Here is a 27,741-nt window from a genome sequence, read left to right as displayed (position 1 = left end):
TGTAGGCGGAAGGTGGAATTATTTCCTGTGTGTTTTGGATGCTCATTTTCTAACAAATGACATTTTTTTTTTAAAGATTTATCTATTTGTTTGAGAGAGAGTGTGTGTGCATGTGTGCGTGCTTGCACATGAGTGGGGGGAGGAGCAAAAGGAAAGAGGGGAGAGGGAGCACCCTCCTCCCTGAGTGGGGAGTTGAACATGGGGCTGGGTCTCAGAACTCTGAGGTCATGACCTGAGCTAAAACCAAGAGCTGGACACTTAACTGTGCCACCCAGGTGCCTCAACAACACCTGACCTTCTAATCCTCAGAGTCTGAACTTTCACTTTCACTTTAAAGCTTTGCTCTTTATTTTTTTTTATTTTTTTATTTTTTTTTAAATTTTTTTTTTTTTTTAATTTTTATTTATTTATGATAGTCACAGAGAGAGAGAGAGAGGCAGAGACACAGGCAGAGGGAGAAGCAGGCTCCATGCACCGGGAGCCTGACGTGGGATTCGATCCCGGGTCTCCAGGATCGTGCCCTGGGCCAAAGGCAGGCGCTAAACCACTGCGCCACCCAGGGATCCCGCTTTGCTCTTTATTTTATTATTATTTTTGATATTGAAATCCAGTTGATACACAAGGTTACATTAGTTTCGGGTGTATAGTATAGTGATTCCACAAGTCTATATGTTATATGATGCTCACCACAAGTGTGGCTACCATCTGTTACCACACAATGGTATTACAATACCATCTACTATATTCCCTGTGCTGCTGTACCTTTCTTGCCGGTGATTTATTCGCTCCGCAACTGGAAGCCTGCACCTCCTACTCCTCTTTACCCATTTTGCTCAACTGCCCGCCCCCCTCCCCTTTGGCAACCATTAGTTTTGTTCTCTGTATTTATGAATCTGTTTCTTATGCTCTTCAAATTTTGGTCTCATCTGGAGGTTGATTTTACAGATTGAGTTAAATCAATTTCTTGAACTAACATTAGTTTTTTGTTTTCTTGTCATTAGTTATATGGTGGACGTTGGCATTGAAAAGGCATTCATGCATTAATTTTCATTACAATGAACTTCAGAATTTTACATTTTAAAATTTTATTTTGGGGCACCTGGTGGTTCAGCGGTTGAGTGTCTCCCTTTTGCACAGGATATGATCCCGGGGTCCTGGGATCAAGTCCTGTATTGAGCTCCCCATGAGGAGCCTACTTGTCTCTCTGCCTATGTCTCTGCTTCTCTCTCTGTCTCATGAATAAATAAACAAAATCTTTAAAAAAAATAAATAAAATTTTATTTTACACATATGTCTTGTCTTAGGTATATTGCTCTAATCAGTGACACTGAGAATGTTGAGAAGCTGAGTGAGAAACATGAAATCACCATGTCATTTAGTGAATTTCTGTGAGTGACATGGGGGACTCTAAATGTATATTTGTTTAGATAAGCATCTGGGGATAGAAGAGAAACTAAAGATTAAGCCTGGTGGTAATATACAAGAAAAGTACAGAAAAGAAACAATAACTCTTGTAAAGAGTAAAATTTCTATTAAAGTACAGCTATAAACAAATATTAGTAAATTTGAAAGAACTGATTATATAACAATCTGAGTTGGATGGCAGTTGGTCTGTGGGGATGTGCATGATAAATTATTGTCAAGCCTGTAAATGTGAATGCTAGTTTGCATTTACTGGACACAGATCGTAAACTTCAAACATACTATCATGGGTTGTTGATAATATCATTCACTGTTGATATGAACCTCTCTAAACTTTATCTGCTTCATCTGAAGGATTATAGCTATCCTATTATAAGCTTAAACAATTTTATGGTAATATTCCTATTTTAAGGGAAATCTCTTTTTCTTTTACTTATTTCTTTTTAATTTATTAAAGATTTATTTATTTGAGAGAGTGTGTGTATGAGTTGGGGGAAGGGCAGGAGAGAATCTCAGACTCTCCACTGAGTGAGGAGCCTGACGTGGGGCTCAATCTCAGGGCCCTGAGATCATGACCTGAGCTGAAATTAGGAGTTGGACACTTAAGTAACTGAGCCACTCAGGCACTCCTTTTATTTTATTTTATTTTATTTTATTTTATTTTATTTTATTTTGTTTTGTTTTGTTTTGTTTTGTTTTGTTTTATTTTATTAATTTTATTTTATTTTATTTCATTTCATTTCATTTTTTATTTTTATTTTTTTTAAGATCTTATTTATTCATGAGAGACACACAGAGAGAGGCAGAGACACAGGCAGAGGGAGAAGCAGGCTCCATGCTGGGAGCCTGATGCAGGACTCGATCCCGGGACTCAGGGATCACGCCCTGGGTTGAAGGCAGTGCTAAACTGCTGAGCCACCTGGGCTGCTCCTTTTATTTGATTTTAAAATAAGATTGGCAGTATTCTTTTTTTGTAAGTTATATATTTTTTTGTTTTATTTATTTTTAAAGATTTTATTTATTTATTCATGAGAGACACAGAGAGAGGAGGCAGAGACACAGGCAGAGGGAGAAGCAGTCTCCATGCAGGGAGCCTGACCCGGGACTCGATCCCGGGTCTCCAGGATCACATCCTGAGCCAAAGGCAGACACTCAACTACTGAGCCACCTAGGCGTCCCTGACTTTTTTTGTTTTAAAATTGTTTCAGAATAATTCATAAGATAGTTTAAGATACCAAATAATACCTGTGCAGAGTTACTATAGCAGACTGAGGCTATTGTCCACAGGAAGACCTGCCTGCAAGGTGGATCCTTGGCTGGCAGCCAAGAACTTGACTGTTAAGTTCCCTATGGTACATAAAACTTTTCCTAAATGAGAATAGTGGCTCACTGTGTCTCAACTGTTGATAAAAGCAGTGCGGTATCTGCTGATGACCTGCTTTCTTTCTGGGAGTCTGGAATTCTGGTTGATGTTAGGCTCCATGGAGACCCTGGCTCAGTCTGAGGAGCTGCCTGGCAGACACTTCACGTGTTACTGTTGCTAGAAGAGTTCAGTTTGTTGCTGTGAACGCCCTGCAGGAGGATTGGAAGCTTGAGCCTGGTGTCCTCTGGATTTTTCTCTGCTTGCCTTTTCCTTTGCTGTTTTTGCTTTGTATCCTTTCACGAAATAGATATCATCCGAGAGTATGATATATGCTGAGTTATGTGGGTGACCTTGGGGACCCTCCCAAAAGCAGTACTGAAAGACTTACAATTTTCCATTGTAAGTTCTATTCCCAGTCTCATTCTTGCACCCCCCCATCCCCACCCCCCAGTCTTACTTTTTTCCTCTCAGCTAATTCTTTTGGTATTTATTTCTTTGTTTCTAAATAATATACTTAAACTGCTATTTTTTCCAGATACTAGTTTTAGGTGTGGCATATTAACTGGGTATTATGGTAGATGACTATTTAGGTTTCATGCCCTTTTCCTGAATTCCCTTTAGCCTTCTGATATAATCATCCCTTTCACAATGTTTGATTGAATCAGTGTTCATTGTTTTCATTATGATGACTGGACAAATATTGTGTAATGCGGAGCTAGGCAGTAGACTACAATTTCATTTTCTCGTCTACTTTTTTCTTTTCCTAGCAGTTAATGGTTATTTCTTATTTTTATTTGCTTTTCTATTCTGTTCTTATGACAGATTTATTCCAAAAGCCCAAAGCAGCTCTTTACCAGATCTTACTGTTCTTTTCCATGTGGTCAGAGGTCTGTAAACCCCATTGTCCCCAGGAGCTCTTCCTCTTATGTCACTGTGGACTGTGTCACTAGTTGGTCACAGGCTTGTTTTCCTGGTGCTTCCATTGCTGCTTTCCAAGGTTATGCTCAAGTTGTTGGCATTCTTGAGAAAATGTATGAGAAGTACCTTCCTTGACAGTGTGTCTGAAAATGTCTTTATTTCTACCATTATGCTTGAATGGTTGTTGGAGCTAGTTTCCTTTTAGAGTTTTGAAACTATTTCTTTACTGTCTTTAAATTTCCAGTGTTCCTGTTGGCAAATTGGCACTGATCCTTTGTAAGTGCTCTTCCTGGTTGGAATCTATTTTAGTATCATCTTTCTATCCCATTGTGCTCTGAAACTTCATAATGTGCTTCAGTGTGGGTCTCTTCTTTTATTGTGTGGGGTGCTTAGTGGTCTCTTGTGATCTGAGCACTCTTGTCCTTTAATTCTGAGAAAACTTCTTTCTATGTCATTTGAAGAACAAAATGTATTATGTGTGCAGATACTGTTTACAAAATTCGGCATTCCCAAATAATAGGTTAATACTGGGTAGAGTTTCAGTATGTAGTGTATTAACTATAGAAACAACAGAAAGCTGCTTCTACTGAATTTTAGCCTGGTATTTATCAATAAAGAACGATTATAAAATACAGAATTTGACTTTTTTTTTAAAGATTTTATTTATTTATTCATGAGAGACAGAGAGAGAGAGAGAGAGGGAGAGAGAGAGAGGAAGAGAGACACAGGCAGAGGGAAAAGCAGGCTCCATACAAGGAGCCCAATGTGGGACTCGATCTCGGGTCTCCAGGATTACGCCCTTGGCCGAAGGCAGACGCTCAACTGCTGAGCCACCCAGGCGTCCCTGAATTTGTTTGACTTGTAAACTAGTTAAGCAGGTTATTGGTTTTCTGGAATAGGTCTTTTCCTCTGTTGACATTATCAAGTTTAATAAACCACTAGAGTAATTCTCAGAAGCTCATTTCGGGAGACTTTAACGCTGTGATCTTTCTTTCTTCCCTATTTAGATTACTTTGTCCTTTTGCATGGGTGAGTGATTATTACTACATGTGCTGATTAATTCTAGTTCCTGAGCAGAAAAACTATTTTAAGAATAATGTGTATCCTAGTTCTTTGGAGAAAAAGTGAATGGTTTTAAGCTACTGTTAGTTAAGTTTGAATGTAGTTTTATGAAACTTTTTTTTTTTTTGCTTTACCTCAATTATAACTGTCATAAAAGTTAATTTAGTACTTTTTTGTCAGATACTGCAGAAGTAACATTTTTTACCTTTAGTATAGTGCAACTCCTGCATCTGTACTGTATTTTATATGCAACATACATACTTAATATTTTAATGTTTGTGGATTAGTATTTTCGATTTGTTTAACCACTGTGCTGCTAAGGTTTTGCCATCTCATGCCCATTTTTCTCTTTACAGTTTTAGTTTAATTAATTAATTAATTTTAAAAAAGATTTTATTTATTTACTCATGAGAGACACACACACACAGAGGCAGAGACACAGGCAGAGAGAGAAGCAGGCTCCATGCAGGGAGCCTGATGTGGGACTTGATCCCGGGTCTCCAGGATCAGGCCCTGGGCTGAAGGCGGCGCTAAACCGCTAAGCCACCCTGGGATCCCCCCAGCTGAGATATTGTCTAGATTGCTTGTTTCATCATTTACTGAGAGAGTTCTGTGATAATGATAATTGGGGATTTGTCTATTTCTCTCTTTAATTCTGTCAGTTTTGCTTCATGTATTTGAAGCTGTTATTAGACGTGTACATGTGTAGAATTACATCATTTATGATTGTGGGGATGTCCTTTATTTCTGCAGTACTTGTCTTGCAGTCTATTTTGTCTGATATTATAGTCACTCCACCTTTCTGATGTTATTTATATGTTTGTATGGTATATCTTTTCCATTCATTTGCTTTTAACCTTTCTGTGTAGTAATTATTTTTAAAGTGCATCTCTTGTAAACAGCAGATCACTGAATCTTGCTTCTTTGTGCACCCTGATTTCTCTGCCTTTTTATTGGAATGTATATTCGATTGCCCGTAATGTAATTATTGGTTTTAATTCTATATTACGATTTGTCTTCTGTGTAATTAATCTTTTCTTTGGAGGTTTCCTTTTTTCCTCTTTTGCTTCTGGCTTCCCATGTGGGCTCTATTGACACTGAAGTGGGGTGGCCTCATTACCACTGGGTGGTGGTGAAAATCCTAACTCTCTGTTAGGCCTCTGAGACTACCTAGCAGGAATGGAGCAGGATGCTTAGTTACTTACAGTTTGGGGGTAGAAGTCCAGATTCTTCACTGGAAGAATCTCCATTGATACCCTTGCAAGAGCAGAGTACTCTTACCAATTGGCTGGTGTGAAAGGCCCAGCTCCCTACTTGGGGCACCCCATGAGGGTGCAAATCTAATCTCCCTCTTACTGGTGTGGTTCAGGGGAGGGCTACAGATTTTTCCTGGTGTTTGCCTGGGGTAGACCATTATTATCTAAAAGGTTTCCTCTTGTAGGGCAGCTCCTTTCCTAGTCCTTTGGCTAGAGAGAGCAGGCATTTGTTGTTTCATCTGTGCCCATCAGTGTTTCTGGGTTTTGGACTGAATTCCAAGTCTGGGATGTAGAGGCAAAAAGAAAACTCAGGGAACTTCCAACTCTGTTCTTAGAATCCTGAGGTCCCTAAGCTACTAACCTTCTTCTCTATCAGTCGGTTGTCCTTTTTTTTTTTTTTTTTTTAAATCTAATATCCAGGATTTTTAGTTGTACTTCACCAAGAGGAGTAGGGTAAGTATTCTTTCTTCAAATGTTTACAAATTTACACCCATTCTTCTTTTCCGTTAGAAGTAGAAATTTTTAATTTTTGTGGTTTTTTTCCTTACCTTTAGCTATTTCTACTCAAATTTACCATGGATCCTTGAGGCTGCGTCTGCCCATTTTTATTTGTTGAAGCTTAGGTTTGCTGTGGCTCCCCAGTGCTCAGAACAGTGTGTCCTAATGGAGACCTGTTGCTTTTAAATCATCCTGCATTCAGGCCTTCACCCTTCATGTATGCTCTTAGATCTGCCCTTCCTTCTACTCATTCCCAACTGTAGTGGAAGCAAGTCAACACATAATCATCTAGAGTAGTTTTTGTAAGATTATCTCTTGAACGCTTTCTGAACAAACTTGTCCTCTTTGTCAGTCTAGGATGGAAACTGAGTAATGCTAGTGTGTGAACAGAGAGAACGTTACAAAATGCTGCAGGAAGACGGGAGGAGCACCCAGATCCATGTGGCATTGGTACATATTCCTACCCTTACTCCTCTAGGTCCCCGTTTTATCACTTCCTGGCTTTGTGATTGGTGATGACTCGGCTCCCACATCAAGGCCGAAGTCCTCAGCTGGGCATTCAGTTGGCATTCGGTTCAGAACCCACCTGTCTTTCCATGCCTCTCCTATCCTTCCCAAGAGCTGTTCCATCAGACCAGGCTTGCTGCCATCCCACAGATAAGCCCTGTGTTTCTGCTTGTGTCTTAATTTAACTGCGCTGTTCCTCCTGGCGTGAATGTGCTCTTCTGGGTGTGATACATGAAGGGCAGTGCAGTGGAAAAAATGATACTTCAGGGTAGATCCCAGTTTTACTGCTTGCTGTGTGACTTAGGGTAAGTTACTGCAGGCCTCTGAGCCTTGGGCTCCCCCTTTGTGAACCTGGCAAAGTACTTCTTTTCTCACAGGATGTACTAAGGTTAATGTATGTGAATGTTACTGAAGCCACAGGAACTCAAAATTTGGGCTCCATTGCTTTGTTTCCTTAATTCAAATGTGAGGCTAAGGGTTAGGTTCATGTCTTCTAGTCTTTGTCTCATCATCAATATACAATATGTTGAGGACATGGGAGAAACTAATTAGTTCATTAAGTAAACTTAATTTGAGTAATTTGAGTGCTTCCTATAATGCCCTGTGTTGTGTTAAATGCTGGAGCTCACAAATTTGCTGGACAGGACAGACGGGTGCCCAGGCAATTAAAACACAGCATAGTGCATGCAGTGCTGGAGGTGTGTTCTGGAGATTTGGAGAGCACAGAAAAGGAGTGGTGAGGGAGGATTCCTGGAAAAAGTGTTGCTGGTAATTGATCCTGTTGTTGTTGTTGTTGTTGTTTTTTTTTTTTTAACAGCTTTATTTAGGTATAATTTACATACCATAAGATCTACCCACTTTAAGTGTATAATGTGGTGATTTTTAGTAAATCAACTAGTTTGTGAGCTGTCACCACTGTCTAAATCTAGGCTACTTCCATCACTTCAAACAGATCCCTCATTCCCATTTTCAGGAGTCATGGTGAAGGATGGGTGTGCTAGAGGTGCTAGAAGGGGGGCTGGCTTTCCAGGAGTGAAGACATCGTGTGCAAAGCCAGGGGAGCTTAAGACAAAATGGCTCAGTGTGGAAGGGATGCTTATAAGCAGGTTTATTTGTGTAGTTTACAGCTGTGCTCCTTCCTGCAGCTGTGTTTTGGCTTCCTCTTTGGAGCTCAGTTTCCTCACCTGTAATATGTAACTTATGCTGTTGGGCTCTAGCTTTGCGTAAACCCTCGAATCCCGTAATTGTTAAAACTTACGATGCCTTTGATTGAAGAGAAAATGGCCTGTACTTCTAAAAAACAGTAGCCAAACAGAAAAATAGAATTAGACTGATCCTTACAGATCTTTTTTTTTTTTTGATCCTTATAGATCTTAAATGGAACTTTTTGATTTTTTTTATGTTTTCCTGATTATATGAGCAATAATACATACTGGGTAGAAAATTTATGAAATGCAGGAAGGTAGGAAGAAAACATAGGTCACTTATGATATTAGGATTCAGAGAATTGTTATTAACATTCTCTTGTACTTAAGTTTTTTTTTTTTTTTTTTTTAGAGAGAGAGAGAGAGAGAGAGAATGTGTGTATATGAGAGCAGGGGAGAGAAGGGGGAGAGGGAGAGAGAATCCCAAGGCAGGCTAGAATGCTCAGTGCAGAGCCTGATGCAGGGCTCAATCTCACAAGCCTGAGAGATCATGACCTAAGCCGAAATTAAAAGTCGGACATTTAACCAACTGAGTGAGCCCACTTAGGTGCCCCTGTTCTTACCATTTTTTGCATGTATGTTCATATACTTAAATATTGATATTGTGCTATAAATAAAGCCTTTTCTCTATATTATTAAATAGTATTAAAAACATGATTTTAAATGCTGTATGATTTTTATGAAATTAAAAAAATATGCCCTGTACATTTTTAAAAACAACAGTAGTAATGAAAGTAATAAAAGGATATGGTAAGGTTCAAACTATGTTGAAGGAATAAAAAAAAAATCTTTCTCTCCCTCCCATTTTACCACTTTCAAGAGTTAACAGTAGTTGTTTCTTATAAGCTTTCAGAAATCGTGTGTATTAATTTATATTCCATTATGTGGGTAAATCATAATTGATCTTTTATGGATAGCCATTTAGATTATTATAGTTTTGCTCTTAGAGTTCTGAAATGAATATTTTCATGTGCACATCCATGAATTCTTGTGAAAGTGTATCTGAAGAATAATTTCCTAAAAGGAATTCCTGGATCAGAGAGTACGTTTTATATTTTGATAGATATTGCCAAATTGCTTTTCAAAAAAGATTGTGCTAATTTATACTTATGTTATCAGTACATAGTCTCATGAGTCCCTCTTTGCTTATATCTTTACCAACATTGGGTATTATGTACTTTTTTGTTCTTTGCCAGTCTGATGTTAGAAAAATGGTAACTTTTTAAGTTTATGCTTTAAAAATTAGAATTGTACTTGAACATTATTTTCATATGGATATTAGTCATTTTTCTATAAGTTGCATCATGTGCTTTGTGTAGGTATCCTGATTTGTTCATATTTTTACTGATTTCTAAGAACTCTTTGCTCTTTAAAGAACTTAGTTATTGCAGATTGCCAATTTATTTTTTTTTAATGTTTGCTTGTTTTTTGACTGTTCATGGTCAGATTTATTGATCTTGTCATTTAGGGCTTGTGGGGTTTTTAAATTGTAAGATAACCTTAAAAGTTAGTGCAAAGAGAAAATGAGTGATTCTAATAGTTTTCCAAATGAGTATTATAAGGATATTAAAGAGGAATAAGAACTGATCCAAGTAACTTTTGACTGTATATAGATTGTGTAACCTCTAAGAAAGAAAGAAGTGAACAGATCTTGAGTTCTTACTATGGTTGGCCTTTGCAGTGTCCATTCTAGTCAGTGTGCTTTGTGTGTATTTTAAGACTGAACAAATAAGGGCTCCCTTGTTTCTTTTGACATAATTGGAGTATAAAATTAAAGTTATTATCAACACAAAAACTACCTAATATAATACAGTATATAACTATAATTAAGGATCTGTCATTGTATGAATCATCAAATATATCACAACTATTGTAAATTTTAATTATGATTATGAACTATTCATCTGTAGCTATATAAGTTGTCTTTATATAATTTATTACTTGTAATTTGTTCATAAAGGAAAATAGTAAGATTTTATGTTGATTAGAGCAATCAAAATGAAACTTCTTGGGACAGCCCCAGTGGCGCAGCGGTTTAGTGCCGCCTGCAGCCACGTCGGGCTCCTTGCATGGAACCTGCTTCTCCCTCTGCCTGTGTCTCTGCCTATCTCTCTGTGTGTGTTTCTCATGAATAAATAAATAAATAAAAAAAACCCCAAAAAACAAAATGAAGCTTCTTACTGTGGGGACTTCTTTGTAAAAGGAGCTCTGTGTGCTACTTTGAGAACTCTGATTTTCATTTAGTTTATTTTTCTAATACTTAAAGATGCTAGTGCTTTCTTTGAAAGCTCTGAAAACTGAAATGTGTGATGAGTATAACTTGAGATGATAAAATGAATATTTTTAAAGAGGGGTCATGAAGAAAAATATTTTTGATTTGTAAACGCAAGAGTACTCACTATGTTTTGTGTGTGGGGAGGTGCTTTTGTATTTTGACTGGTGTTGATGACCTTTTTTTCCTATGTGCAGGTGTAATGGATAGGTAACAGAGAAACCCTCTTCACTGTCTCATCAGGGAGGCAGAATGACTGAGTGCTTCCTGCCCCCCACCAGCAGCCCCAGTGAACACCGCAGGGTGGAGCATGGCAGTGGTCTTACCCGAACCCCCAGCTCTGAGGAGATCAGCCCTACTAAGTTTCCTGGATTGTACCGCACCGGCGAGCCCTCGCCTCCCCATGACAGCCTCCATGAACCTCCTGACATAGTATCTGATGATGAGAAAGACCATGGGAAGAAAAAAGGAAAATTTAAGAAAAAAGAAAAAAGGAGTAAGTGCCATTTTTATATGTGCTTTTGATATATTTCAGATAAACTTTTACTCAAATTACATGCACCTGCTATTTTTGAGACAATGTTCAAAGACTCTTGTTTGACATTGTCTGTTCTTTTCTGGATCTCAATTTTTGTTTAGTAGAGCTGTATTTTAGGGTCTTACTCTTGCAAATAAAAATACCAAATTTCCAGAAATGGTAAAGTTTTATGATGAAAGTTTCTTATATTGATTATTTTAAATAATGCATAAAAAGTAGATACTGGAGTTTCACCCTTATATAGAATATTACTTTCTTGGCTAGGTTGTGTAAGCCAGTTGCAGTACTATACTTTATTGGAACTGTAAAAAAAAAAAAAAAGTAGTTATTTGTTTGTCTTAAGCAAATGCTATAATGCATTCTATTTATAGTTCCTATTCAGTAGGAAAGATGAATTTTTTTAAATTTAATTTATTTTATTTATATTTTTTTTATTTTTTATTTTGGAAAGATGAATTTTTTAAGCATAGCACCTTAGTATGTTAAAAGCAGATCAGGTGAGTTATTTTAAGTATTGCTTTATTTGGAGTTTTATGGTATTTTTAAGTTAATTTGTTTTTTGAAGCATAGCACTAAGAATGCACAAATTGTATATAACTTGAATGAGTTATTACAAAAAGGGTGTATGTCCTTAAATTATAAGCCTGGGAATAGAGCATTATCAGCAGCTTAGAAATTCCTTTCCATTATCCCTTCAAAGGGAATCTTCCACCCTTCCCAAAGGTAAACTGCTTTCAATATAGCTTGAAACTCCCTGATTTTGAATTTATCTAACTGATACCAGATTTCCTTTTGCATCTAGTTTCTTTTGCCCAAAGTTGTATTCATTAGATTCATCCATGTTATTCTATGTGGCAGTAATCTGTTCATTTTTATTGCTGGATTTTGTTTCATTTCATTAATATACTAGAATTTTTTGCTATTCTTGGTCTTTTGGGTTGTTTTCCATTTTTGACTGTTATGAATAGGGCTTCTGTGAGTGTCATTGTAGGTGTTTATACATATTTCTGTTGTGTATATGCCTGGATGTGGAATTGCTGTATTATAGGCCATACTCATCTTAGCATTAGTCTCATAGATCCTGCAAAAACAATTTTCCAGAGTGGTTTACACTCACACCAGCAGTGTCTGAGAACCGCATTTGTTTTAGATCATGGTATAATGCCCTTAAGGTTTCTGCCCTTCTGGTTGGTGTGGAGTTTGTGGTATTTTAAATGGAAGGTAATTTGTGAAATATTTTTAATCTTCGTTATGAAATAGCTTGCAAGGTAGCTGGCTAAAGAAAAGAATAGGAGAATTATATTTTGAGATAACAGAAGCAAGCTAGGATAGCTCTAATATGATATAAAACAAGTGTCGGTGTGTGTACACCAAGGCTCATGATGCATAAGTGGGCCGGTGCATTTGGCCACCATCCAGAGATTCGGAAATTTCCTGGTTCTGTCTTCCACCCAAATGAAGCTTCAGTCCCTGCTGCAGTTTCCAGAAAGAACGCTCTATATTATAGGACTCTTACTTAGCCCTCTCTCTGTAGATCCTTTGTTGTGTATTCATAGTATTTGGTTTGCCAAACTTCCACCTAAAACCAGTTGTGATGGTAACTGGCACTCTGCATTTCCCCTCTTGTGGCCAGGAGATGTCACTGCCACATCTCATTTTACCTGAGAAGAAACCTGTTCCTTTACTGGGAGTACCCAGGAGGGATTGACCATGAAGTGAAAATGAAAAGCAAGGTAGCCAGTGCCAGGTAGCGCTGTTTTTTTGGTCCTGTTTTTAGAGAGTTTAGGCATGGTTTGACATTTAACAGATCTATGACTTCTGTTTCCTGTGTTTCTTTGGCAGCTGAAGGCTATGCTGCCTTTCAGGAAGACAGCTCTGGAGATGAAGCTGAAAGTCCTTCCAAAATGAAGAGGTCCAAGGGAATTCATGTTTTCAAGAAGCCCAGCTTTTCTAAAAAGAAAGAGAAGGATTTTAAAATTAAAGAGAAACCCAAAGAGGAAAAACATAAAGAAGAAAAGCACAAAGAAGAGAAACATAAAGAGAAGAAGTCAAAAGACTTGACAGCAGCTGATGTTGTTAAACAGTGGAAGGAGAAGAAGAAAAAGAAGAAGCCAATCCAGGAGCCAGAGGTGCCTCAGATTGATGTTCCGAACCTCAAACCCATCTTTGGAGTCCCTTTGACTGATGCAGCTGAGAGGACCATGCTGTACGATGGCATTCGGCTGCCAGCGGTTTTCCGTGAGTGTGTAGATTACGTGGAGAAGTATGGCATGAAGTGTGAAGGCATCTACAGAGTTTCAGGTATTGAGGACATGTGCTTCTCTTGGGGGTTTTAAGAAATTCACCTTCATTTTTTAAAGAAAGGAAAATGATTAGCTTGTGAGGAAAATTGTAGCATGGGTCCTGAGCCTTATTCATTTCCTTGATCCTTGCAGTTGAACAAAAATCCCTCACTGCACGCGCGCGTGCGTGTGTGTATGTGTTTGTGTGTGTTTTGATAGTTTGCTTTTTTCTTATGATACTACCTTCCATTAGGAGGCTTTATGCATGAGTCTTTCATAGTTTGCAGCCGCCCGGCTGAGTATAAGCAAAGCATAGGAGTAGTGTCCCTTCGCTCTGGTGTGCTCAGACTGTGCTGTATTCTTCTCACCTCTTTCCTCTCTGAGCAGAGCTCTGTGTTGTGAAGGAGAGGAGATATCTGGGTAAAGGACGCTTCAGAGACACTTTTATTAGCATAATCGTATTTCCTGAGTTAAGCTGAGGGACATGAAATGTTCTTTGTTAAATGTTTAGGCCCAAATGTGAATGCTTTTGTCAGCCATGTGCAGCTATTACATAGATTAATGAAATTGATTTTCCATTTATTTATGTTCCCTTTGTGTGAAAATTTAAATTTCATATTTGGCAAGAATATCTCATGTGGGTGTCTAGAATCAAGCAAAATGTAAAAGGAAAAAGATTTTATTTCTTGCAAAGTAGTAGGACTTTTTTATTGTGTAGTATGGAAGTCTTGCCCTGTGCAACATCTGTGTTCCAAATCATTACTTTCCTTTAATTCAGTTTCTTAATACTGGAGATGTATTTTATAAAACTTGTTGGTAACACATTTTCATGATATGTCAAATCATACATATTTAGAATATAGAGATTATGTTGAGCTTTTCCATTTATTTGGTTCATACACATTTTTAGAGGGCAGATTTGATATTTTTGATTTTTTTTTTAATTTTTTTTTTTTATTTATTTATGATAGTCACACAGAGAGAGAGAGAGAGAGAGAGAGGAAGAGACACAGGCAGAGGGAGAAGCAGGCTCCATGCACCGGGAGCCCGACGCGGGACTCGATCCTGGGTCTCCAGGATCGCGCCCTGGACCAAAGGCAGGCGCCAAACCGCTGCGCCACCCAGGGATCCCTATTTTTGATTTTTTGAGAAGGGACAGGCATCTTTGATAATTGAGGAACCTTTTACATAGTTCCATAGATACCATGCCGTCATTTAGACTCTTAACTGTTTTGGTAACCTAATACCATTTTGTAGAAAATAAAATCCACAAATTAGGTATTGAATTTATAACCGTTTAATAACACGAAAATAAACACATTTAAATGAATTTGCAAATTTGGCTTTTAAAACTAATGATGAATTGGTTTTTAAAGATTTAAACAGTACTAACACAGCTGCTTCTCTCACATGAGTTTGATAGGCACGAAGGAACTTTGTTTTAGGTGAAAGTTTCTCTGAAGAGTTTCTGTAGCTTTGTTCAAAGGATTCCTTTGTCTTTGACCTATTTTTGATGTTTGCATTCTTTTGGAGAGTCAGAGTTGCAGAACTCCTCTATTTGTGTGTCAGAGCATTCAAACGGAGCTGTTCCCCTGATCATTGACTCCTGGAGGCTGAGCTCTTGCTTTGATCAATTTTTTATTATTTTTTAAGCTCTGACAGTGTGCTGTATTCAGCACACTGTGGATTAAGTTTATGGCTGTGACTTTTCTGTGACTTTTCTTTCTTTGAATGCCCATAATACTGTTTTCTGCTGGAAATTTTTGGCTTTTACTTATTCATATGTAAGTTCCACTGTTAAATACATATCATTTTGTGTATGCTCTTTTTTTACCTAAGACATTTTATTTGAAGTGTCCAATTAAAAAAAAATGGATAATTTCAGAGTAACAACAAACCAAACACATATTTTAATTGTTTATTTGTGCAGGTTTCTGGGTTGACACTATTGGGGAGAAAAATTAGATACATAAAAGAAAGAGAAAGTCTTTGTTAAGAATTTCAATCGAACTAGGGGTGGTAGAAGGGGAGGAGGGCGGGGGGTGGGAGTGAATGGGTGATGGGCACTGGGTGTTATTCTGTATGTTAGTAAATTGAACACCAATAAAAAAAAAATAAAATAAAATAAAATAAAATAAAAATAAAATATGAAAAAAAAAAAAAAAAAAAAAGAATTTCAATTGAAGTTCTCACTCACTGTGTTTTACTCATTGTCATAAAAATAAGAAAATGGGAATTATTTAGGCGCATGTGTGGCTCAGTTGGTTAAGTGTCTTTAACTCTTGATTTTGGTTCAGGTGATGATCCTTGGTTGATCCTTTGGTTAAGGATGGAACCCCACATCAGGCTCCATGCTCAGTGCAGAGTCTGCTTCTCTTCCTTTCTGCCACCTCCTCCCCCTCGGCCTGGTTGCTCATTCTTTCTAAAATAATAAAATCTTAAAAAGAAAATGGGAATTATTTTCTAACTTTTCCTGCCTCAAAATAAAGATTATACAAAATAAGCTTTATGTTCTTACTTTCACATTTGGTGTTATTGATTTTATTTTGCCAGTGCTGGGTAAGTGATGATTGACAGAATTATTGTAATGCCATTGTAAGGGTTTCACATAAGATAAGGAACACCAAAGCCCGGATGTAAGCACTATTGATTATAAAATGCTATTGAGATTAGATGACACTTGAATATTTGCATCAACCATTATAGTCTCTCAGTCTTAATAATGTGGCTTGTTTCAAATGTTGGCCTAAAGTTTTAAGTATCAAACACAACAGAAAGCTACCTTGTACTTTAATGAGCAGTCACTAACACTGAATCCTTATCACTTAAATGCAGATTGGACTAGATTTAAAAACTTATAGAATGTTTGGAAAACAGTTTTGTGTGTCACTGTTTCTGTCCTATAAGAAAAGCAAAACAATTTGATTTTAGGAACCTTAAGTTTCTTTCTTTCTTTTTTTTTTTTTTTTTTTTTTTGGTTGTTCCTGCTGTGTTCCAGATTAAGAAAACATATCATAGTTTAAGGTTAAAATAGAAATTAGATGGGGATTATTTAATGGACAAGATTTTTCAGAGTGTGTTTAGATAGCAAACCCCCCTTTTGCATTTATGATACAATGTTTGCAATAAAAAAGTAATTACCCACAACTTTTTGGACACACTTATAAATACTGAGTTGTGTGTTGTGTTATCAGTCTTGTGACTCATTAGAAAAAGGCAGTTGGCTGCTCATGTGGAACAAGATTTACACTTGGATTGTAGTTGAAGTTTTGCCTGAATTTTTAACTACGTAGATTTAAATTATTGTGTTTGAAACCTAAGATATTCCAAGATTGCTCTGACTTCTTTTCTAAATACTGAGTTTTCCCATTATTTTTAGCTTTTGGTTGAGTTCACCCTCACGGTGTAGTCTTTTATATTATTATTATTATTATTATTATTTTTTTTTACAGAGGAATTCTATGCCCTTTGAGCAGATAAATACTTAATAACTAGAGGTTTGTTACTGTCAGATTAACCCTTTAGATCTCCCCCCAGGGGCAGGTGCCATGGTGAGAAAAGCTGTGTGTTTGTTTTCTTGATACTCTTCTTTCTATTCGGTATTTGAATGTTTTTAGGAATTAAATCAAAGGTGGATGAGCTGAAAGCAGCCTATGACAGAGAGGAGTCTCCAAATTTGGAAGAATATGAGCCTAACACTGTAGCCAGTTTGTTGAAGCAATATTTGCGAGACCTTCCGGAGAATCTGCTTACCAAAGAGCTGATGCCCCGCTTTGAGGAGGCTTGTGGGAGGAGCACAGAGAGCGAGAAGGTGCAGGAATTCCAGCGCTTGCTCAAAGAACTGCCAGAATGTAACTATCTTCTGATTTCTTGGCTGATCGTGCACATGGACCATGTTATCTCGAAGGAACTGGAAACAAAAATGAATATACAGAACATTTCTATAGTGCTCAGCCCAACCGTTCAGGTATATGGCCTTCTCTGCACACATGTCCTTTGATGCTGACCGCGGGGAGTGTTGGAGCCATTTTCTGTTGCTGAGTCACATACAAAGCAGTTAACCAGCAAAAGTAGGCAGTAGATAAGCCTGAATATTGGTCTTTTTCTTTCAGAATATGGACAGTGTCGTCATATGGCTGCATGTAGCTGTGTAATTTGACTATTGCATGCAGTCTTTGGTGTGGGTTCCTCTTTTTTTTTTTTTTTTAGATTTTATTTATTTTTAATGAGAGATACAGAGAGAGAGAGAGGCAGAGACACAGGCAGAGAGAAAGAAACAGGCTCCATGCAGGGAGCCTGATGTGGGACTCGATCCCGGGTCTCCAGGATAACGCCCTGGGCTGAAGGCAGGCGCCAAACCGCTGAGCCACCCAGGTATCCCTGGTGTGGGTTTCTAAACCAGTTTCTGATGACAGTGATCTGTCTGTCATGAGGAGAGAAGCAGCCTGTGGTACCCACAATTATAAAGTTCATCTATAGAATTTTAAAGATTTCATTTATTTCTTCAAATAGCATTATTGCTTAATTATATCACATCCACATACCAGACTCAGGCACAAAGGAGCCCAACAACATTAGTTTGGTCAGAAATTTAACCTGGTCATTTCATTCATAAAGATCCTAGAGAAGGAAATTATAGAAATTTAATCTGAGGAGGCATTTCAGGGAATTGGGTAATGTGTTAATATAATATAAATTTACAGTATAAATACTTGGCCTTTGTTTATTACTGCTCACTTGATGCTGGCACAGAGTGTATCTTTTCCTTTAATTAGAATTATTGGGCAGCCCTGGTAGCGCAGCGGTTTAGCGCCGCCTGAGCCTGGGGTGTGATCCTGGAGACCTGGGATCGAGTCCCGCGTCGGGCTCCCTGTGTGGAGCCTGCTTCTTCCTCTGCCTGTGACTTTGCCTCTCTCTCTCTCTGTGTGTCTCAATAAATAAACAAAATCTTTAAAAAACAAAAGTCCTTGACAGAATTATTAATACTTTATTAAGGCTAGACACAAAAGACAAAAAAATGAAGTGACAGTTGTATTTTTTTTATGAGAAAAATTTTTTTAAAGATTTTATTTATTTATTCATGAGAAACAGAGAGAGGCAGAGACACAAGCAGAGAGAGAAGCAGGCTCTATGCAGGGAGCCGGATGTGGGACTCGATCCCGGGACCCCAGGATCATGCCCTGGGCTGAAGGCGGTGCTAAATTGCTAAGCCACCCAGGCAGCCCTGTGCTTTTTTTTTTTTTTTTTTAAGATTTTATTTATTCATGATTGACACAGAGAGAGAGAGGCAGAGAGACAGGCAGAGGGAGAAGCAGGCTCCATGCAGGGAATTGGATGTGGGACTCGATCCTGGGTCTCCAGAATCAGGCCCTGGGCTGAAGGTGGCGCTAAACCACTGAGCCACTCCGGCTGCCTCAGGCTGCCCTGTATTTTTATTTTAAGCTCTCTTTTTGGCCAGTATACTAGATTATTGTCAGCCATTGTTATAATGCACTGTTGTAAGAGTGCATTTTCTTATACTTGCATTGTTCATTGATTGTGTTTTGGAAGTAAAATGTTTCTCAGATTTCAATTTGATCATTCGGATTAGTCAGGATTTCAGAATTTGGTAAATATTACATTGTTACTTAATATTACTATAATAGAGATGATAGTTTCATAGAAAGTGCAAGTATATTATAAGGCTTAGGTAGAAAGTAGTTAATGAAAAAAAAAAAAAAAAAAGAAAGTAGTTAATGTCCTGAGCTCCTAGCATATGAACATCATGTTTAAACACTGGCTGTGCAGATGTGCCCAGAAGGCATTTGTTTCTGGAGTGAGGGTTCTTCTATTCTCAGCCCAGCTTGACAACTCCAAGTGCTCTTCCTTCATATTCCTCAGCGTATCCATATGTGTGTGCGCCAAGGTCTCAAAATAACTCGAGAATAAAGAACATAGGAGTTTTAAAATCAGTTAATATTATATTGCTAAAAGGAACAGATTGATGGTCAGCGACCTCTGCAACCTTTTTCCTGTCCTTTCTCACTCAGTTCCTTATGGCGCTTGAATTCATGACTGAACTCCTCCTACTTTTCCATTTTCTTCTTTGAATTGGCCACTAAGTAGCAAAGCATGTCTGGTCCCTACTGAGGAGAACGGTCATTCCCATGTCTAGGATTAAAGGATATAAAGGATATACTCTGCACCAGACACAAGTTAAATGAAATAAAATGCTAATTTGAATAGTTTTTTTTTTTTTTTTTTTTGCAAATCTTTTTATTTATTTTTTTCTTAGATTAGCAATCGTGTCCTATATGTGTTTTTCACACATGTGGAAGAGCTCTTTGGAAATGTGGTACTAAAGCAAGTGACAAAACCTCTTCGATGGTCTAACATGGCCACTATGCCCACACTGCCAGAGACCCAGGAGAACATCAAGGAGGAGATCAGAAGACAGGTGTGTGCTCTCAGCCCCATGCTTCAGCCCTGAAGAGCCTCCCTTTGCTCTGCTCCTTTTGGGTGATTATGATGATTGACAGTGATGATTAAGAGGAGGAGCTTTTGTTCACTGAGTACTTTGTGTGTGTCTGGAACTATGTTAGACACATTGTTAATGGTATGCCAAAGGCAGAAATTTCTGTCTGGCACTCTTTCATGCCAGTGAAGTCAGAATATTGTAGTAGAAAGAACACAGGTTTTGAAATCAAAAGACCTGGCTTTAAATTCTTCCTTGGTTTCTAATTAGCTGATTGATTTTTAGGCAAATTGTTCAACCTCTGTAAGCCTTGGTGATCCCATTTTAAAATGGGTCATCTCATGGTTTGATGTGAAGATTACTACCATGAATGAGATAATGCTGCCAGGCACGTTGTAAGGAGTCAAAAAATGTTAGCTTATCGGGACAACTTTGCTGTTATCAGCCATATTTTACAGACAAAAATAAATTTAGGGAAATTAAATAACTGACTCTGTGTTATATGGTTACTAAACTATAGGACCAGGATTTGACCCCAAATCCTGTACTTTTCTTCTATGCTATATTGATAGAAGAAATAGTTCATTTGGTGGTGTGTGTGTGTGTTTAGCAAAACTGATTAAGAAATTCAAGACAAAGAAATCTACTTATATTTGATGATGATTATTGGCATACATGTTATCAAATTCCTGCTTAGTTTCTTTTCCTTTTGTCTCCTCTGAACTCCCACTATTAGTTGTCGATGTGTTGTGGGAAAGGATATGAATGAACTGTTACTGAGCCAATGTAAATTAATGACAAGAACTCAGTGCCCAAGGCAAAAAAGGATTTTTCAGTCATATCCTTGAAAAAATAGTTCATGCCATTATTTCATTCCCTTAATGATAATTGAGAAAGAGTTGGTTGTACATCTTTAGAAATTGCATGTGGTTTTATTTTAAGATGGTAAGACATGAGTTACCACTCAGTGTGGCATATTATTTTCTAGGAGTTTCTTTTGAATTGTTTACATCGAGATCTGCAGGCTGGGATAAAGGATTTATCTAAAGAAGAAAGATTATGGGAAGTACAAAGAATTTTGACAGCCCTCAAAAGGAAACTGAGAGAAGCTAAAAGACAAGTGAGTAAATTTGTTATTTTGGTACATCATGTTTATAATGGAATATAAACTATATGTGCTGGAATTTTTCTTACATACTATTTTAAGTTAGTTTTCTTTTAAAAACACAATATATACATGTTTTCTGAAGTGAAGTTCCCTTATGGGAAATCTATTTGCTTAAATGTTCCCAGCTAATCATTATTGGTCCTTCAGTTTGGTATCAGGGAAATGTTTAGTGTAGAAAGCTTTTTTTTTTTTTTTTTTTAATTTAAGAGATGATTTTACTGAAAGATGTTTTGTCATTTCCTGCTTAGTTGTATTTGTGAACAACAGAAGCAGTCGGATAGTGAGACATTTCAGAGATGGCTGGGGAATCTGAGGCCTTTGAGTCAGCTCTTAGGAAACATAAGGAGGTCCTGAAGATAAGGAGGAGTTTTAGTCACCTAATAGGAAGAGCAGCATGTAACTCCTGATAAGTTTGGGGTATATGAGTCAGGCTTTTGCTGTCCTCTAGCTTAGCCTGTGTTGCTTGGCTCTGGGACTGTGAATTGCCTAGCCACACCAAGGCTAAGATCTCAGATCATTGGACCCTCTTACAACCCACATGCAGGTTCAACGCCACGCCCCAAATAGTACTTCCATGGAACGTTAGCATTTATCAGACTGAGAGAGTGTGATCAGTGGTGGGTCGCCATTGTGGTTGTGCTAACAGGCAAAATCAGCCCATGTACTTACGTTACTTTGATGGTAGAGGTTTGCATTGATTGATTGATTGATTGATTTTATTCATGAGAGACACAGAGGGAGAGGGAAAGAGACACAGGCAGAGGGAGAAGCAGACTCCCTGCAGGGAGCCTGATGTGGAACTTGATCCTGGGCCCCCCAGGATCAGGCCCTGGGCTGAAGGTGGCATTAAACCGCTGAGCCACCTGAGCTGCCCAGAGGTTTGCATTTATGTGGAGGTTGGCTTCGTCAGAAAGGAAGCATTCGTGGGATTTTTACACGTGTACTCCAGGACTGGCAGACCAGCAAAAGCCCTTTGTGTATTTTTCCTCCTTTCCTACTGCTTACCAGATTATCTATCTTTTGCTTCCTGTGCCTGTTGTCATTATTGTTCCTTTCATGCGTCAGCCTGGAATCAGTGACTGACTGATCAGCCATCATGGTTATAATTGCTGACCGTGTGGCTTTGCCCATCAGACTTTAAATGAAGGTCTCTGACCTGTGACAGTTGCGTCTCAGTGCTACTCATGCTTCTCTCTTGCATAAAGGAGTTGTGACAGAGCAGCCAGAGCCATTAGAGAAGGGGATAGATCACTTTTACTTTACTAGTTTTCTTTATGCTATCTTTTTATACCTGTTCATTAATTCATAAATTTTCCAAAGGTGCTGTCAAGTTGACTTCAACTTTGAGGAATAAATTACTTTTATTTTTTAATCCCCCACCTTGCCAATCCAGAAATAAATTATTTTTAAAGATAGAAGTAATATAGCTCATTGTATTAACAAAACCAAAGAATAAAAAAAACCACAAGATCATGTCAATAGATGCAGAAAAGCATTTAGCAGAATTCAACACTCATAATAAAAGCTCTCAGCAAAGTCATTCTCAGCCTGATAAAGGGTGTCTATGAAAAAAATCAGCGATTAATATTGTACTTAATGGTGAAAGTCTGAATGCTTTCTCCTAAGATTGGGTGTACAAGGCAAGGATTTCTGCTTTCACCACTCTTCAACATTGTACTGGATGTTCATGTTAGCTAGTACGATAAAGCAAGAAAACAAATTGGAGAGAAGTTTTTCTATGCAGACAACATGACTATCTGCATATAAAATCCTAATGAATCTATAAAAAAAAAAAACCCTAGAAGTCCATTTAGCAAAGTTGTAGCATACAAGATCAGATACACACACAGAAGTCTGTTGTATTTCTTTATATTAGCAATGAGCAGTTAGATATTAGCCTAAAAAGAAAAATGAAGACCTAAATAAATGGAGTGCTATCTCTTAATATTGTTAAGATGTTAGGTGTTTTCAATTTCATCTGTGGCATCAATCCCAATCAAAATCTAAACAAGTGGGCTTTTTTTGTTTTTGTTTTTTTGAAAATAACAAGCTCCTCTAAAATTTATGTGGAAATACAAATGATCTAAATGATTGTGGAAAAAGAACAACATTGGAGGATTCACACTACCTGATTTTAAGACTTTCTATGAAGCTACAGTAACTAAGACGGTAGGTATTGGATAAAGGTAGACATATAGAATAGAAAGTTCAGAAGTGGACCCCACACATACATGGGCAGTTAGTTTTCAACAAAGCTGATAAGACAATTCATTGGGGAAGGATTTTCTTTTCAACAAATGATGCTGGAACAACTGGATATCTGTATGCCAAAAAAGAATAACCAAAACAAAACCTTGACTCTTTCTATGTAGCATACATAAAAATTAATTCAAGATGAACCATACATTAAGACGTTTAAAAAAAAATTCCAGAAGAAAAAGCTAGAAGTTCTTATTGACTTTGGCTTAGGCAGTGATTTCTTAAATAGGACACCATGGACCATAAGAGAAAAATTTGTTAGATTACATTTCATCAGTGTGCTAAAAACATACCCTTCAAAAGACACTGTTAATAAAATGAATATACAAGTCAGAGGCTGTGACAAAATATTTGCAAAAACACATACCTGATAAAAGATTTGAGTATGTAAAAAACTCTTAAGAAGAAGACAATTCAAGGTATTTTTTTTAGACTATTTTTTAAAGATGTTATTTATTTATGAGAGAGGCAGAGACATAGGCAGAGGGAGAAGCAGGCTCCCTGTGTGAAACCTGATGCTGGACTTGATCCTGGGACCCCAGGATCACGCCCTGAGCTGAAGGCAGGTGCTCAACCACTGAGCCACCCAGGTGTCCCGGAGTTTTGTTTTGTTTTTTTTTTTCTGAAGCAGATGTAGGTTCACAGCAAAATTGGAAGGTACAGAGATTTCCTGTATAAACTCTGCTCTCCCATCACAGTACAGTACATTTATTGCAATAACAATTCAGTTTTAAAAAGGCAAAAAAGGGGGAATCCCTGGGTGGTGCAGTGGTTTAGCGCCTGCCTTTGGCTCAGGGCGCGATCCTGGACACCCAGGATCGAGTCCCACGTCGGGCTCCTGGTGCATGGAGCCTGCTTCTCCCTCTGCCTGTGTCTCTGCCTCTCTCTCTCTCTGTGTGACTATCATAAATAAATAAAAATTAAAAAAAAAAAGGGCAAAGAAGTTGAATAGGCACTTTAACATGTACAGATGGCAGATAACATGCAAAGATGCTCAATATCATTAGTCATTAAAGAAATACAAATTGATGGGGGATGCCTAGGTGGCTCAGCGGTTTGGTGCCTGCCTTCCACCAGGCACTCCAGGGCATGGTCTTGGAGTCCTGGGATCGAGTCCCGCATCGGGCTCCCTGCATGGAGCCTGCTTCTCTCTCTGCCTGTGTCTCTGCCTCTCTCTCTTTCTGTCTTTCATGAATAAATAAATACACTACACACCAATAAGAATGACTCAAATTAAAATACCAGGTGTGGGGGTACCTGGGTATGAGCTAGCTCAGTTGGTTAAGCATCTGACTCTTGATTTTGGCTCAGGTCATGGTCTTGGCGTCGTGAGATTGAGCCCTGCATTGGGCTCTGTGTGGAGCATCTAGCCTGCCTGGGATTCTCCCTCCCACTGTCCCCCACACTCTCCCTCTCTAAAAAAAAAAGTAAAAATAAAAATACCAGGTGTTGACAAGAACATGGGGCAACTGGAAATCTCATTGTTGCCCTTGATAATGCAAAATGACAACAGTAATTTTGGAAAACAATTTGGCAGTTTCTTATAAAGTTAAACATATGGTTACCATATGACCAAGCAGTCCCACTTTTAGGTATTTAAAAGAAGAAAGCATATATCCACATAAAGCAGATATGTATGAAATGTTTGTAACAGGTCTAGTTATAATAGCTCAGATCCAGGAAGGATCCAGGTGTCCCATCAGCTGGTGAATGGATGAACAAATTGGTGTACGTTTGTATCATGGCATATTACTCAGCAAACTACTAATACAAACAACAAAATAGATGAATAGTAAAAGCATTAGGCTACGTGAAAGAAGATTTTTTTACTGGGCGCCTGGGTGGCTCAGTTGGTTAAGCATCTGCCTTTGGCTCAGGTCATGATCTCAGAGTCCTGAGATTGATCCCCATATCTGGCTCCCTGCTTGGCGGGGAGTCTGGTTTTCCCTCTGCCCCTCCTTTGCTCATGCTCTCTTTCTCCTCTCTCAAATAAATAAGTAAAATCTTTTAAAAAATATTTCTTACTGATTGATTCAATCTATATGAAACTTAAGAAGAGTCAAAACTATAGGAATAGAAAACAGGTCAGTGGTTGCCAGGGATCAGCAAATGGTGAAGGAACCCAACGGTACTTTGGTGAGGGAAACGTGTCATGTTTGTGGTGGTGGTTACTCAACTGTATTCATTTGTCAATTAATTGAATTGTATACTTAAAGTGGACACCCTCCAAAAAAGAAAGTATCACAGAAAGTAATTTTATATGGATGGGTTTAGAAATGATGAGCACAGTAACTAATCAGAATTGAACATTTTTCATGGTGCAGCCACAAACTAAGATCCATATTTTATTTTCCAAGCCCAGTTAACAAATGCTCATCTATCCAGATAGTTCATCTGACTGTTACTGTTACTTTTTCAATTCTAGGAAATGAAAAGGAAACGTCTAAATGGTGATGGTGTGAAATTGTTGAATATGTGTTATATTTGGGCTGACCAGTGCTTTTTCATTTCTTTCTTGACAGGAGTGTGAAACAAAGATTGCACAAGAGATCGCCAGTCTTTCAAAAGAGGATGTTTCCAAAGAAGAAATGAATGAAAATGAAGAAGTTATAAATATTCTCCTTGCTCAGGTAAGCTAAACTTTTTTCTCTATATTATAAGATCCTTTTTTAAAAATAAAAATTGTACAAATTTAAAGTGTACAGCATGGTGATTTGAAATGATTACTACAGTGAAACTAATAAACAGTCTCCTCATCTAGTTACCTTTTTCTTTTGTGATGGGAACACCTGAAATCCATTTTTGTAGTGTATTTCTAGTATTCAGTACAGTATTATCAACCATAGTCATCATGCCTGTAATTCCAGATCTCTAGACTTTTTCATCCTTTGTAATTGCAACTTTGTATTTTTTTACCAACATCTCCCCATTTTCCCTATCCCCCCGCCTCTCTCTGGTAACCACTATTCTGCTCTGTACTTCTTTGAGTTCTGCTTTTTTTTTTTTTTAAGATTCTACCTAGAAGTGAGATCATACACTGTCTTTCTCTGGCTTATTTCACTTTGTGTAATGTCCTCTAGGTTTATCCGTGTTGCCATACATGGCAATATTTCCTTCTTTCTCATGGCTGAATAATACTCCTGTGTATGTGTGTGTTTATACACACCCCACATCTTCTTTATCCATTCATGCATTGACCATTGGGTTGTTTTCATATTTTGACTATTGTGAATAATTCTCCAGTAAACATGGCAGTGCAGGTATCTCTTCAGTATCCTTTTCATTTCCTTTGGGTATATACCCAGAGGTAGAATTGCTGGATCATATGGTAGTTGTTTTTTTTCCCAAGATTTTATTTACTTATTCATGAGAGACACGGAGAAAGAGGCAGAGACATAGGCAGAGGGAGAAGCAGGCTTCTTGCTGGGAGCCTGATGTAGGACTCGTTCCCCGGACCCGGGATCACGCCCTGAGCTGAAGGCACACACTCAACCACTGAGCCTCCCAGGTGTCCCTCATATGGTACTTCTATTTTTTGTTTTTTGAGGAACCTCCCTCCATTCTGTTTCCCATAATGGCTGTATACAGTTTACATTCCCATCAGGAGTGTACAAGAAGTCTGTTTTCTCTACATCCTTGCTGGCAGTTGTTCTCTTTTGTGTTGTTGTTTTTTATAATAGCGATCCTAACAGTTGTGAGGTAATATCTCATCATTGTTTTGATTTGCATTTTCCTGATAATTAGTGATGTTGGGCATCTTTTGATAGATCTGCTGGTCATTTGTAGGTCTTCTGTTTAGAAATGCCTATTCAAAAAAAAAAAAAAATAGAGATGCCTATTCAGGGACACCTGGGTGGCTCAGCAGTTGGGCATCTGCCTTCGGCTCAGGGTGTGATCTTGGAGTCCTGGAATCGAGTCCTGCCTTGGGTTCCCTGCATGGAGCCTGCTTCTCCCTCTGCCTCTCTGTGTGTCTCTCATGAATAAATAAATAAAATCTTGAAAGAAAGAAAGAAAGAAAGAAAGAAAGAAAGAAAGAAAGAAAGAAAGAAAGAAAGAAAGAAAGAAAAGAAAGAAAGAAAGAAAGAAAGAAAGAAAGAAAGAAAGAAAGAAAGGAGGGAGGGAGGGAGGGAGGGAGGGAGGGAGGGAAGGAAGGAAGGAAGGAAGGAAGGAAGGAAGGAAGGAAGGAAGGAAGGAAGGAAGAAAAAGAACTGCCTATTCAGGTCCTTTGCTCATTTTTGAATTGGGTTGGTTGTTTTCAACCCATTGAATCCTTTGCATTCCTTTTATAGTTTGGATGTTAACTCTTCATCTGATGTGTGGTTTGCAAATATTTTCTTCCATTCTATGGGTTGTCTCTTCACTCTGTTGACTTCTTCCTTTGCTGTACAGAAGCTTTTTAGTTTGATGCCATCCCATTTGTCTGTGTTTTGCTTTAGTTGCCTGCTTTTGGGGTTATATTTAAAATGAATGAATGAATGAATGAATGAATGAATAAATAAATAATAAATAAAAAAAAATTCATTGCCCAGACCAGTGT

General features: G+C 38.0%; 1 protein-coding gene across 5 annotated transcripts in view; it reads left to right on the top strand.

Moving 5' to 3' along the window:
- RALBP1 (ralA binding protein 1) overlaps positions 1-27,741 on the top strand; it is a 55,449-nt gene that overhangs the window by 20,781 nt on the left and 6,927 nt on the right. For 4 of the 5 annotated variants that reach the window (XM_072828716.1, XM_072828718.1, XM_072828715.1 and 1 more), the window contains exons 2-7: positions 10,701-10,999; positions 12,884-13,342; positions 16,941-17,290; positions 19,598-19,759; positions 20,766-20,897; positions 25,727-25,834. In XM_072828716.1, the coding sequence (XP_072684817.1) occupies positions 10,756-10,999; positions 12,884-13,342; positions 16,941-17,290; positions 19,598-19,759; positions 20,766-20,897; positions 25,727-25,834 (1,455 nt within the window). In that variant the 5' untranslated portion in view covers positions 10,701-10,755. Of the gene's footprint in view, positions 1-6,876; positions 6,970-10,700; positions 11,000-12,883; positions 13,343-16,940; positions 17,291-19,597; positions 19,760-20,765; positions 20,898-25,726; positions 25,835-27,741 lie in introns of those variants that run through there. The other variant, XM_072828719.1, reaches the window with a different exon arrangement.

Source organism: Canis lupus, chromosome 6 (genome assembly GCF_048164855.1).
Source record: "Canis lupus baileyi chromosome 6, mCanLup2.hap1, whole genome shotgun sequence".
Classification (NCBI taxonomy): Eukaryota; Metazoa; Chordata; class Mammalia; order Carnivora; family Canidae; genus Canis; species Canis lupus.
Note: the sequence above shows the minus strand (reverse complement) of the source record. Positions and strands in the feature narration are given on the sequence as shown.